General features: G+C 49.1%; 2 protein-coding genes across 4 annotated transcripts in view; both read right to left on the reverse strand.

Annotated features, from left to right (window-relative positions):
* LOC132685480 (uncharacterized) overlaps nucleotides 1-7,401 on the reverse strand; it is a 78,232-nt gene extending 70,831 nt beyond the window's left edge. For both annotated transcript variants that reach the window (XM_081790549.1, XM_081790550.1), the window contains exon 1: nucleotides 2,128-7,401. The gene's annotated coding sequence lies outside the window, so the exon portion shown is untranslated. The remainder of the gene's footprint in view (nucleotides 1-2,127) is intronic.
* Nucleotides 7,402-10,079: 2,678 nt separating this feature from the next.
* IRF2BP2 (interferon regulatory factor 2 binding protein 2) lies at nucleotides 10,080-13,120 on the reverse strand. 2 transcript variants are annotated; one of them, XM_060642849.3, is made up of 2 exons: nucleotides 11,877-13,120; nucleotides 10,080-11,297 (listed from the first exon to the last, which is right to left on the reverse strand). In XM_060642849.3, exons 1-2 carry the CDS (start codon nucleotides 12,937-12,939, stop codon nucleotides 10,582-10,584), a joined length of 1,779 nt encoding a protein of 592 aa, XP_060498832.3. In that variant the 5' UTR covers nucleotides 12,940-13,120; the 3' UTR covers nucleotides 10,080-10,581. The 2 variants fall into 2 exon arrangements, with proteins under 2 accessions (XP_060498832.3, XP_060498833.3); XM_060642850.3 differs by having other exon boundaries at nucleotides 11,925-13,119.
* Between the last annotated feature and the right edge of the window lie 650 nt (nucleotides 13,121-13,770).

Below are 13,770 nucleotides of genomic sequence, written 5' to 3' on the forward strand. Positions count from 1 at the left end.
AAAATGGAGCCAGCAAGGGTCCGAGCCAGGTCTGAGAGGTAGCACGGCCTCGCAGGCCAGCGGAAGACTTCACATCTGACTCTAAAGGAGATAGAAAACTATCGTAGGGCTTTGGATGAAGAAGAAACAAGATCAGGCCAGTATCTTTGAGGTTTATTCTGGCTGCTGAACTGAGAACAAACTGCAGAGAAGACGGGCGGGAGCTGGAAGAACAGGTAAGAAGCTTCTGCAGTGCTTCAGACAAGAGATGATGATGGTTTCCATCAGGTGGAGAGAGGTGACCAGATTCATGATTACATTTTTTTAATGTTTATTTTTGACAGAGAGAAAGACAGACAGACAGGCAGACACAGCATGAACAGGGGAGGGGCAGAGAAAGAGGGAGACACAGGCCCCAGGCTCCAAGTAGTCAGCACAGAGCCCGACGCGGAGCTCGAACTCACCAACCATGAGATCATGACCTGAACCAAAGTTGGATGCTTAACGGACTGAGCCACTCAGGTGACCCTGAAGACACTGGTGTTTTTTTTTGTTTTTTGTTTTTTAACAACTATCTAACTCCGACCCAGAGCCCAGCACCGCAGGCTGATGTACCCAAATTTAACAAGGACTTAATATGCGCTGACTATGCGTGTTACATAACCCTGTCATTCAATCCCCTCAACAACAATGCCACGACGTAGGTATAGCCTTAACCCATTTCACAGATAATTAAGCTGAGGTCAGAGGGTTAAGCGCTATGGTTAGAGAGGTGGAGCTGTGGCCAAAGCTCAAGAGCCTGCCTTCCTTACCATGAGTGGAGGGAAGGGATAAGCAAACCAGTAAATGAATCAATACGTGACCACACCCACGTAGATGTGGGTTCTCATCTGGTGATTTTTCCTCTCCAATCTCTCAGAGCTTGCACAGGCCATCTCCTTTCCTTCTTTAAAAAAAAAAAAAAATGTTTGTTTATTTTTGAGAGAGAGAGAGAGAGAGAACACGAGTGGGCGAGGGACAGAGAGAGAGGGGGACAGAGGATCCAAAGCAGGCTCTGTGCTGAAAGCAGCGAGCCTGAGGTGGGGCTGGAACTCACAAACCGTGAGATCGTGACCTGAGCCGAAGTCCACGGCTTAACCAACTGAGCCACCCAGGCGCCCCTCTCCTCTCCTTCCTAACTGCTTGCGATTGACCTCATCCGTGAAGACCTTCGACCCGACTAATTCCATCCAAGTCCTCAACCTCTCAGCAAACAGATGAATGACCTCCGGCTCGGTCTGGTCACGGCTGACACTTCACTCAGGGAATGTTTGCCATCGAGTTCTTCCCAGGGCTACAAATCCGTGGTGTTCATGAGCTCTGAAGGCTTACTTACAGATGTAAAGACCCATGTGCAGAGGAGTGTGATTTATAGGAAAAGGAAACGAGTTTTTTTTACAAATCCAACATTTTTACCAAGGTCGAAATTTAGTGGTGTTCTTTTATTTTTCGTCATACGTCACTTTTATCGATTATTTTTTTAAAAAAAAGGCACACTATGCTCAAACACAGGCTCACCCCAATCCCCCCTGCCACCAGGTGGCAATTACCACCCTTGCCTTTAAAGCCATCTGTGGACTTGGGTTGGCCATTTCAGTGGTTTATAGGGACGCTGACCCTTCAGCAAATGAATGTGAGCATAGGAAACTTTTAAGAAAAGTATTCATTGCCTTCATTCGTGGTCTGTGTTTTGTTTTTTTTTTATTTCCAATAGAACTATACGTCCCCCAAGGTGATGAGAACTTCATGAATGGTCGGCTACTATGCTTTACCCTGAGATGTCCTTGCTACTCTAGCCAGAGAGACGATGCAGCTTCTATGATGACAGCAGGGGGAGCCCCTTCTCTCCAGTGTTTCAAGACCATTTGCTATTTCCTCTTTAATATAATAACCAAGCATCTATATTTTTAGTGGTACACATTCATGGCGCCCAAGTACCTAATGGGTATCACACCCAGTGCTTTCTTATGTCTGGCCGATGGATGAAAAACCAAAAAGCTGTCATTGAGACAGTCCAGTTTGATTCCTTTGCCCCACTAAGTTAAGCACATGGTCAATAATAATAATAATAATAATGGCACATAGAAACACAAAAATGAATGGAATTACCTGAAATGATCACCCAAAGCCCAGGAACACCTGGAGACGTCCTGACCTCTGTTCCAGTGTTGTCGTGTGTCTGGGACAGAATTGGACAATTCTGAGGTGTGTTTTCAGAGAGACTCTCTCTGCAGAATTCGCTCTCAAAGGTCTTTTGTCCAGGAGCGGAGCGGGTGACTCTAGCGATGCTGTGTCAAGACCAATGGGCTCGGGCAAAGAGCAAAAATAGCTTCGTAGGAATCGAGCTGCAACCTGAGAAACCTTGCGAGTTCTTCGATAAAATACAGAAGGAGGGGACGGTTCTGTAGGAATTCATCCCACGCTTCTAAAATGATTTCGTGCCTGAAACTATTACACAACCCTCAGTCCACAGTGAAGTTCCTCGGCCCGCACTCCAAGGCTGGTACTACATGCCATTTCGGCGTCATCTTGTGCAAGGATGGGGTCATGCTTCTTGGATTTTTTTTGAGACGTTACTGCAGAGTATTGAATCTAACAATGAACGGAAATTAGAAGTCCATGGATTGCGGGGCACCTCCAGCGCCCAACGGTGCTATGACGCAAGAAAAAACTTTTTGGCCGTTGCTGTAATTTTAATAAAGGTCTCTCTGTAAAAAGGCAACTCCCTTTTAGGCAGTCGGTGGTTGCAGTACTTTATTTGACTCTGTAGTACCCATATGGGCATGTCCTGAGGTTCGCTTAATAAATAACATTTTTATGGACACGCACCCGTGCCTCGGTGTGCTTTCCCCGAAGACGGATGCCCCTTAAGTATGAGAGTTTACTCCACCAGCGTGGACCGTTGGCCTTATTATAGCCACAGTCGTTTAAAAAAAAAAAAAAAAAAAAAAAGGCAGCCTCATGATTTCCAAAAAGGGAGTGACATCTGGGGCAGCTCTTGTCATGCGCCCTCCCCAACTTAGAAAATCCACCCGGGACAGCCGGCAGCGCGTCAGGGACCCTCGCGGCAGCAGCCAAGGCTCTTGCTGACGCGCGTTGCATCTTTTCTGGGCAACCGAGGGCTCGCCACACCCCGGAGCCGGCTGGCACGCCGCTCGCCCGCCCGCCTCGCCCGGCAGGAGCCAGACCTTTACTTTATTTGGTGCACGACTCGGTAACCGGTCCAGAGCGCGAGGCCGGGGAACGCACGCGGGCGGCCGCGCGCGCGCGCGCGTGCGCGCACGGCCCTCGCGGGCACGCGGGCGGGGGCGCGCGGCCGCGGCTCCTCTCTAATTATAGCCGCGCAGCTGGCGCGCCGGCGGGGCGGGTCCGGGCGCCGCCGCCCGCGTGGGGTCCCGCCGCCCGGCTCCACGTGCGCAGAGCGGGGCGCGGGGCGAAGGCGCTGCGCCGGCGGCCGTGCGGCCCCGGCAGAAGTTCTAGAATAAATAAACACGGGCGCGGCGTGAGTCAGGGTGCCGCGCTGGAAACCGCAGCAAGGTCCCCTCGTGGGCGCAGGCCCTTACGCAGGCTGCCGGAGAGTCAGGGAGCCGCCTCCCCTTTCCTTCCCCTCCAGTAAACAGGGCTTGGCAGTGCTGGCGGCTGTTTTCTTCCTTTTCAAAAACGCCACTGTGAGCAACAATTAAAAAAAAAAAAAAAAAAAAGTGGAGAAAGACAAGGCTACAGTTTGACGATTTTGACCTGGCCCCGATGTTTCCAAATGGCTTCTTGATTTGTAGGAAGATAACCGAGGTCCAGCGGCCCCTTTCATGCATGACGGTTGCATGCTGGGCATAATGAATTTCTTGTGTGACAGCACTTTGGACTTCGGACTGCGTTCCTGTGTCACAGCCCTACCGAGGTTCCGGTTAGAAGTTCTAGAACGAGACTCAATCCTCCAGGTTAAGAATTTAGCCCTAGACCATGTATTTTCCAAACTCGCGGAAGGAAACCAGCAAGTAGTTAAACTTTGCTCAGTATGTGCCCTTAATCGAGCGCACCGACCTTCCCCTGCCTGTCTGCGGGATTGTCTGTAAGCTCCAAGAAAGCTGGGGCCCGGACTCTTCAGCTGTTCAAAGCCTAGAATGATGTGCCTACTTAATAGGTGTTAAATAATAGCAACACCCCCACATGGTGCTTATTTAGAGAATAGTATTCCAAAAACCTTCTCTAATGACTGTGACCCTCCTGTGAAATTCTGATTCCAGTTGTAGGTGGGGTACAATAAATCTTTATCTTTTATCACCAAAAAGAGCTAATTGGAATGCTGTTTGGAGGCAGAAATAACAAAACGGAGGTAAGAGGCCTTTTAGCCTGGGTTAAGGCATGCAACAGCCTTTTTCTGTCTTGCAGCTCCCGTGTCGTCTCTCAGGCTTTGGAGAACATGGAAGGCCCAAAGCCAAGGCTGTGTGTAACAAAATGTTGATGTCTTCGGCCCCAGACCATCCCTACTCCTACGTTTCAGTTCTCTGCAGAACTCTTATATGAGTGTGGTTAATATTTTAAAATCGTACAATAAAGGTTTACTTTTAGTAAACTCTCACCGTACATTAAAATAAACTTTGGCCCTTAATTCTGAGGACATGTTTCTGGACTTATTTTTTCCTGGCAATGTAAATAGCCATATTTACAGTTCAAAAGATTCGATTTGAACTGCCAGGGGAAAGAGATTTTCTAAAAGGCAGAGAAGTATGCAGTGACCCAAGGACTGGTCTGCTAAACTTGCTGCCTGAATAACCTACACAACAAAACGTGACTCCTTTGTTGTGCGTGATGCCTGTCTCCTTGTAAGCATCTGAATATTAATGGATAGTAGGGACATTAAGAATGAAATAGTAATTGCTAAGCAAAAGTGGTTAAGTGATGGGTTCTACAGATTATAGACCATATTTGATTTCCCCAAAATATAAACTGAGAAATATTCAAATGGGACATTACTACTCTATATAGGATGTCTTATCTCAGCATCAAGGGCGTCTAACTGAACTGCCAGAGGAGGCTCTTTAGATTATGCAATCCAACTTCTAAAGTCCATTCAAAAGATGAGATCAACCAGTGTATTGATGCTTCCAATTTAAACTAGGAATCCTGTGGTCTCTTATCCAGACCTTGTCTGACCTAAAAGTAAATCACCTCCTAGAGGATTTTCATGGCTGACTTTGTGATAAATTTTTTGTGCACTGAAGACTCGTTCTACTAAGACTTTCAGTTTTAAAGGGCTACATTGTTTTCAAAGCAATATTTAAGACTGTTTATACCGTTCTGATAGGGCTGTTCTATTAAGGAGATTTTGCTCGATTGTTTCTCAGATTCAAAATAAAAGAACGGCTTTACGACCCAATGTCTAAATGATTCTAAAAATGATTTTGCCTAGGGCGTACTTTTTTGCCCTAAAAGACCTCGTCTGTAGCTTGTATGGGTTGTTTTACGTGGCTTAGTGCCACACAGAAGCACACAATATGCTGTGATAAAGATCCATGCTGATGTTGATTTCGTATTCTAGAATTAAAAAAATTATACCTCAAGTTAAAAAAGGAAAGCTGTTTTAAATCAAGCATGTGAAGTTGTATGAACACGGGGCAACAGCAGGTTAACAGACGGATGGGTTAAAACAAAGTTCACTGTTAAATTAGGTACAAATTAGTTAATGGTAAATAGGGATAGTGTGGATATCCCTAATAATGGATTTATCTGGGGATTAATAGAGAAATCCACAGATAATCCATAAATCCGTCACTTTCCATCCTCCGACCTCCTAAGTAATTTACAAATTGGCTTTTTGTATAGTTTTGTGCCTTTTAAATTCCTGTCAGGGGTTCATAACTGGAGGAAAATGCAGGCTGTCAAGAGAAACAGCAACAAAGGATCTAATTAATAATCTGCGAAGTCACACCATAATTTTTATTTGATTGTAATCAATACTGTTGCTGCCAGAGGCCTAACCAGTGGCACAGAAGGAGTTAAATAGCATCCCCACCCCGCCTCTCATTTCTAGAGCCCCAGATGATGAAGTAGGTAAATATGTATTCCATTCATTGGTGCCTCTGACCTTGGTCTGTGACAGAGGAAAGGCGTGTCTTCTCACACTGTTCCCTCTGAAGAAAAGGCAAGCAAATGAGGGTGACTCAGGACTTCTAGTGGCCTACACACAACTGAACATTTTTCTGAATGATTCCACGCATACCCTTTGGAATCAGGAAGAGAAACATTTTACTCTTCACTAAACCAAATAAAACCATCTATAAATCATATGCAAAACAACTTTGAGTAACAAGGGACTTAAGTCTAGGAATTCAAGGGAGTTCTCTGTATTTTCCCTTTAACTTTTTCCCTCCTTTGGGAAATAAACAAAGACATCTGCCACATCAAGAGTCTGGCTCGTTTGGTCTTCTTAACTGGAAACTGAATGCAATCATTAAAGTTTACTTTGAGAGGAGCTTTTGAAATTTTAAAAATGACTTCTGCAAGCTGCAGTCTCTTAAATTTTACTAAAAATAAAATTTAACATTCTTACGTTAAAGTCAACGGTTTAACATTTCTTTTAACCTGATCCCTAAATGAAACATCGTGTTGCGTATCATGAGCTGTAATTAACTTATTAAGAATACGGTTTCTTGAAAACTGCCTTAAACAGCCTACTAATAAAAAGAAATTATTGTAACACATACAGCCATGGGTCCGAGTTACGGGACCACCCCAACCGAAAAATATTCAGTTACACATTAACTGTGGCTGTTTAATTTAAAACACGTAGTAAATCAGTCTATGTGTACGCTATCCCCAAACTCTACGTAAGCTTCACAACTTCCTTTCACAGAAGTCTGCCAAGCCATTGATCAATAAAACGAGTAAAAGCTGCAAACATCTCTTACTATGTGCGAGTAGACAGTAGTCTGCAAATGGTTCCCGGTGCTTCCCACCTTTTATCTCTATTTATAAATTCAGGTTTCAAGACATCAGGAATCCCCCTGGCTTTTCGCTCTCATTTTATTCCAATGCTTTCCAAAAGGCAGGCTCCTATTTTCCCCCTTTTGTCTTCGGTGCATTTCACGTGGCCCAACATGGCTGTTTTCTTCTGATGCTTTCCAGAGAGTAGCTCCTGGTCTCGATAGCCTTTGAGGTGTGGACAGGATCTCCTGCCAGTCTCCTGTTGTACAGGGGCTGGCTCTACTACAAGTTGAAAATAAACAAGTACTTTCTGGCTGTACTTTGTTCCGCTCTTCTCTTAATCGGTTTCCCCTATCCAGTTGCCCTTTCCCCGGTCCCTAGCACTTTTTTTTCCCCCCTACCATCAGTTGCCTTTTTGTTCTGTGTCTTTTACCTCCTGTTCTTCCAGTCAAACCCCAACCCCAAGCCCACACATCCTTTGGTCGCATTGCCATTAGTGATTACAATAATAGCCATTCTAAGCTAACTTTAAAACATTAAAAAAGGCCTCAGAAAATTTTCAGTGCTCCCAATTTTATTTTTATTTAATGCTAAAAGTTAAAGAAAAAAAAAGGTACTGTAAATCTGACAAATGACAGAATGCAGGTGATATTTCCATAGCGTGATTTTAAAATATAATAATGTTGATATGAGATTACACTCACTTCAGTTGACATGAGTTTCATCATATATAGAAAAAGGTATCACCTTCAACTTAAAAAAAAGTAAAGGTTAAAAGGTGGCACACTTTAAAAATACTTGGTGGCCAAGGGAAGGTATATAGTAAAAGTTGTAAACCATGTGTACGTTCTCATAACTTTTAATGTGAGGCCACATGAAAGACAGTACATCTGTTATATTCTATAAATTGGTAAAGCAAAAAAGGGAAAGCTTCAACACCCCATCCCCTAATATTTTGAGTATTAAAAGCACAGCTGAAATATTTAGGATTTGAAATCGGATACTGCCCGTGTACAGTAAGTAGCTTTCTGACATTTTTATCCAGCTGTGGAGACTCTGCACTGTCATCAGGTACAACAAAAGATCAAACCCATGTCCCAATGTTAAACTTTTTAACTTAAGAGAACGCCAGAAGAAGAACCCCAATCAACATTTTACAGCTGCAAGCCTTCCACGAAGGCCACCCAAGGGCCAGACTCCTCCAGGTCTTAGTTTTTCATAGGAGTAATCTCAAACACAGCCCTTTCAAGCTGTCCGTACTCTCCCCCTCCTTAAACACCAGCACAGAGAATCCATAGGCTGTCTTCTCCACAGCTGGAAAGACTTACTCAAAACAGCAGGATGGTTCTTTATTAATAATCTTTTTGGAAAGCTTATCTGTATTAAGATTGCAAAACATACAGATAGCTACCACGAATCAGGTCAAATGACTGATCAACTTGTAAAAATCTATGAGGTCAAATTCCAGTTTATAATAAAGTGCTTAGATACACATTTATACAACAAACCATAATAGTTGAATTCTTTACAAATGTCTTTATGGGCATGTAAAATGGACTCTGTGTTTCTGCATGTATGCATTTACATAAGAGAAACCAGTCTGATCTGAGTCATTGATGCTCCAATTAAAAAAAAAAAAGTGTAACAACAAACTGGTTAATCATGCAAGTCTGTTTGTAATATAACAATGACCGGTAACATGAATTTGCACAGCATTAATTATAGGTGCGCTCGTTAAAAACACTACCAAAAAAAAAGAAAAATACTGTATTTGGTGCAGTATCTGATTTTCAAGTGTTAATATAACTCGACCGTTAAAAAATATTTGAGCAATTTAAAAAAGAAAGACAAAAACATAACTAAAAAAGAATCTAAAGAGGGTAACAATGTCTATCTTCAAATTAAAATAGAAGCTAGGTCGTAAACGATACACAGAAGTTGTAGTAGACCTTGAAGCCATGATTCAGCCTAATTATAGGGCCAAGTTACAAACACCTGAACATAAAAGGATTTCGTATAGTGTTCCTGTCAATGTTAAATCGTAACAGCACAAAAGAAAAACCAGTATCACTGTGAGCCAACTATTTCTAATAACAGATGATTTATTGGTTTAAAAAAAAAAAATCAGTTTACTGATGCAAAATAGTGATCCAAAGAAACTAGTTTACAAAAGGTTTCTAAGAATAGTTTGAGAGGTGGGGCCTGTCTATTATTAAAACCCTTACTTTAATTGTCACTAGTTTATCAAAAAAAATTTTTTTTTTTTTTCCAGAAGAACAGTATTATTCACTTGGTATGTCAAACACACGTAAGAAGGAAATTACAGGTTTCCTCCACCCCCATTTGGGCTGTCACTGATATGCCCACGGGCAGTCCTGGCAGCACTATGTGCTGTTCCTGTCATTGTACCATACTGTATTTAGCACTCGCTAGAAACAGGGTGTAGGTGAGAGTACCAACAGCAATAGCACTACAGGTAAATGATAAAACAACAAAAACCCAAAACCAAAAACAAAACAAAAACCAAACACAAAACAGAAACGAAACCAATCCCGCAATCTCCAAGTTCACCTGAACCGTAACTTCCCTCGAGACTCTTTTCAAAGGAACGACGACACCAACAACAAACAGAGCTCTGGGGGGGGTGGGGGGGGGTTTCAAAACATGAGTGGCGCTGCAGAGCCAGGCTCTGTTCAAAGATGGCAGTGCCACCTTGTGCGCCGCGCCATCCGCGGTCACCGCCCTCAGTCACTGAATCGTGTATTATGTAACCGGCTAGCAGGCAGCATTGGAAGCTTACAACTGATCACGTGGGCAGTGAACAGTGGTCAACTTTGCCTTTAAAAAAAAAAAAAAATCCCCCTCCCCCCCCAAAACCACACGAGTCCTGAAAATCTCTCAGCAGCAACTCCCAGGCAGTCATTAATATCCCAACAACTGAACTTTTAAGAACGAAACAGAGAAAGATTCGCCATCTATTTTCCTACTACTCCGAGAGGACAACGTTTTGGGGGAAACTTGGTGATATTTCCCACTGGCATGCCGCCCACTTCACTCATTTCCTTTCCTTCTCCACCAACTGGCCTCCAGCCTGAGAGAGGAGCCAGCAGTAAGGAATAACAGACAGTAAGGCAATCTTACAATGTCAGAAAATGTATTTGGCTTTTTTTTTTTTTTCTTTTTAAAATAAGTGCATACAAATACAGCTAGAAGCAGTTCGGATTGGCCAAGTGCTCTAAAAAAGCAGCGCAAGTCACAGCCTACATTGAACGGTAACTGTCACCAGGATAATAAAGCACAAAGATATGCTAATAACATTAACAAAAGAAGAAAATGCCTTTAGAAGTACATACCTTTCGTCGTCAAAAAAAAAAAAAAAAAATAGAAACACAACGTATTCAAAAAAAAAATCAAAATTATACAGCCATGTTTATGAAGTCTACATTTCCCTTGTCTTGGATATATATATATACATATATATATACATATGTATATATATATGTGTGTGTATATATATACATATATGTGTGTGTATATATATATATATATATATATATATATATATATGGAGATATATATATATACAATTCAAGCAGTTTTAGTTAAGGGTAATCATTGGGTTTTTCTGAAACCAGAAAGTCACGAGTCTCTCTCTTTTTTCACTTTCACATCTCCAGCCAGGATGGTCGCAATTTCCCCTTGCATAAAGGCCCAGGGGACATTGGAGCCCACCAGAGGGCATTTTTCCCCGCTGGGACAATAGACCTCTCCGCTAGCTCCCTGCTGTTTGATGCTTTGTCTGGAGCAAGGGAAGCAGAACTTGTGCGAAGGGACAGACGGGCACTGCACAAAGTGGGTGTCCTCCAGCCGCTCGTGGCAGAGGGTGCAGCACAGGGGGGCACTGGCTGCCAGAGAAGAGTCTGGGAGGCTGGCAGGGTGCACTGGCTCCAGTCCTCCAGTGCTGCCTGCCCCCTGGCCCCCCACCTCTCTGGGGCCTAGCCTTCTTTGGTTCATAGACGACGGAGAGGGTGGACTGCTGCTATTCCTTCTGGTAGTGGAGTGAACCTGGTTGGCGTCTTTCGAGGCGTGACTGCCGCCTGCATTGTCTGCCACTAAGATCAGGGCTGCCATGGGGGACTGGCCGTTCTGAGCCGCTTCAGGCGGTGTGGTCCGGTTGGAATGAGGTGAGGCAGTGGGTGGCGGTGGAGACACAAAAGAGGATGTAGGAGTAATGGGGATCTTGAGCCCTTCTGTGGGTGTGGACAGCCAGGGCTGTGCCTCTCCATTGATCTTAGGGGGCCCGACTTCACCTTCTGGTTCTGGAGAAGGCTTTCTTTTCCTCGCTGTTCTTGCCACTGGGGGAGAGAAAAAAAGAAAAGGAAAAAAAGGAAGTAAGTGGATGTGTGCTAAAAAGGATCTCGCTCTTCCTAACACGAAACAAGACCCCCTAAAGAACCTCCATTCTCTCAGAGCTGGTCTATAAAATCTCACAGGAGTTTCAAGTGCAAGTTAGGACACTTAGACCCCGTGGGGCTCCGAGGCGGTATTGTAAAAAGCCACAGAACACAGCATGCACCCAGGAGCCTGTTTCTACACGTGCACGCACGTCCCCAGGTTAAACCGCGCATTCGATCGCCAACGTCCCCCAACAGGTTAAAAGGTGACTGGTGCCCTCATGCTCCCATCCAAGAATGTGCTGGGAAAGGAAAACCCTGTGTCAGTGCCTATCAGCCCAGTCTGACTCATCTCTGTTATGCTGCTTCAGCACATGAACACGTTGCCACTAAGCACTGGTTCCGCCTCAGGCAGATCAGGAAGTTGGGTGTTTGTTGTTTCTGGGCCGGGGTAGAACAGCGAATGGAAAACAGCACCCCCTCCTCTGCTCTGCGTGCCCCTCTCTCCCCTAGAGCCCCTCACTCCACAGCCGCCCCTACCTGCTTTAGACCCGTTGGCCCCGTTGGCCTCGAAACCCAACAACCTGCCTGCAGTCAGGGCCGGCTCCTTCTTAAACTTGCTCTCGAAGGGCCCCGAGTGGCCGTGCTGGTGCAGCGCCAGCAGCGTGTCTCGCACGGTCTTGGGCCTGTTGACCCAGTCCTGCTCTCCGGGCCCGCGGCCTTTGCCCGCGCCCTCGGCGCCCAGCTCGGTGGGCCCGGCCGCCGCGGCCAGGCTGTCGGCGGCGCCGCGATGGGAGGGCGGCGGCGGCTGCTTCTCCTTGGCGGCCGCCTCGCGCTGCTCGTGCTCCGCGGCCGCGCTGCTCGATACGGACGCCGGCCGCTTGTGGGAGCTCAGTTCGGCAGGCTGCGCCGAGCCCAGGCCGGCGGCCGCGGCCCCGGACACGGCGGCCAGCGAGGCGGCGGCGCGGCCGCTGAGGCCGAGCGCGGCGGGCAGCGGCGTGGCCGAGCCGTTCATGAGCGGCACCAGGGTGGGCGGCACGGCGTGGCCGCGCCGCGGGTTCGGGCTCTGGCGGTTCAGCTCCGGGGGCTCCTCCAGCTTGGAGAAGCCGTTGGGCACCAGGATGCCGTTCACGGGCGGCGGCTGCGGCGTCGGCGGCTGGGCCAGGCCCGCGGCCGGGCGGCTGCCGCCAAAGTCGGAGCCGAGGCGCGGGGGCCGCTCGGCGGCGGCCGCCAGGGGGTAGCGCTCCAGGGCCTGCGGGCCGCGCGGGGTGGCCTCGGGGCCGCCGTGGCCCAGCTGCTGCTGCTGCTGCTGCTGCTGCTGCTGCAGGAGGATGTCCTTGGCCGAGAGCGGCGGCGGCTTGGCGGCGGAGGGGGCCGCGGCGCCGGGCGGGGAGCGGCCCTCCGGGAAGCAGCCGTGCGCCCGCTTGAGCTGCCGCGCCGTCTCGATGACGAACTCGACGCGGTCGGCGCCCTCGTAGTTGACGCAGCCGCGGCACACGGGCTCGGTGAAGTCCCAGATCATGGCCCAGGGCATGCGAGGCAGGTCACACAGGTAGCACGACTGCCGCCGGGACGCGGCCGCCACCGCCACCGCCGCGGCCATGTCCGAGGAGCCCGCGGCGCTGGAGGAGGAGGAGGAGGAGGAGGAGGAGGAGGAGGGGGCGCCGCCGCTCCCCGCCGGCACCACGCGCGCCCTCCTCCCCCCCCAACCCCGCGTCTCCCCCACCAGCGGCGGCGGCGGCCGCAGAGGCGGCGGCGGCGGCGGCAAAGCCCGCGAAGGCTCGGCGCCCGCGCAGCGCCCCCGGGGCACGAGGGGCGGCGGGCGCGGGGCGAGGGGCTGCAGCCGCGGCAGCACGTCCCCCCGGCCGGCGCGGGCGGGCGGCGGCGGGGCGGCGGGGCGGCGCGGCGGGCGCGGCGGAGGCGGCGGCGGCGGCGGGAGCTCGGCCGGGGCCGCGGCCGGCCTCCAGACCGGAGCGAAGACGGGCCGCGCGGGCGCGGGGGAGCGCAGCAGGTCGCGGCGGCGGCCGGCGCGGAGTGCGGGGCGGGGGGCGGGGAGGCCGGGGGGGCGGGGGGCGGGGGGCGGCCGCCGGGGCAGGCTCAGCCCGAGCGGCGGGGCATGCCGCGCCGGGGCGGCGGCGGCAGCCGGGCGGCGTGGAGCACGGGCGCGGCGCGGGCCCCGGGTCGCTCCGCTGCTCTCTCACAGCTCCTGGCGTCGCCGCTTTCCAGCGCCCGCGTCAGCGCCCTGCCCGCCTCAGCTCCGCCGCCGCCGTCGCTGCTGCTGCTGCCGCCGCGACCGCTCCACTTCTACAGACTTGATTCTTCGACAGCCTCGCACGGCGCCTGCGCGGGCCCCCTCCCCTCGCGCGCGCACCCGCCCTCCCCCGCGCTCGCGCCCTCCCCCTCCCCCCGCGCGGTGAGAGAACGAGCGCTGCCG

This window comes from Panthera onca, chromosome D2 (assembly GCF_046562875.1).
Source record: "Panthera onca isolate mPanOnc1 chromosome D2, mPanOnc1 haplotype 2, whole genome shotgun sequence".
NCBI classification, from domain to species: domain Eukaryota; kingdom Metazoa; phylum Chordata; class Mammalia; order Carnivora; family Felidae; genus Panthera; species Panthera onca.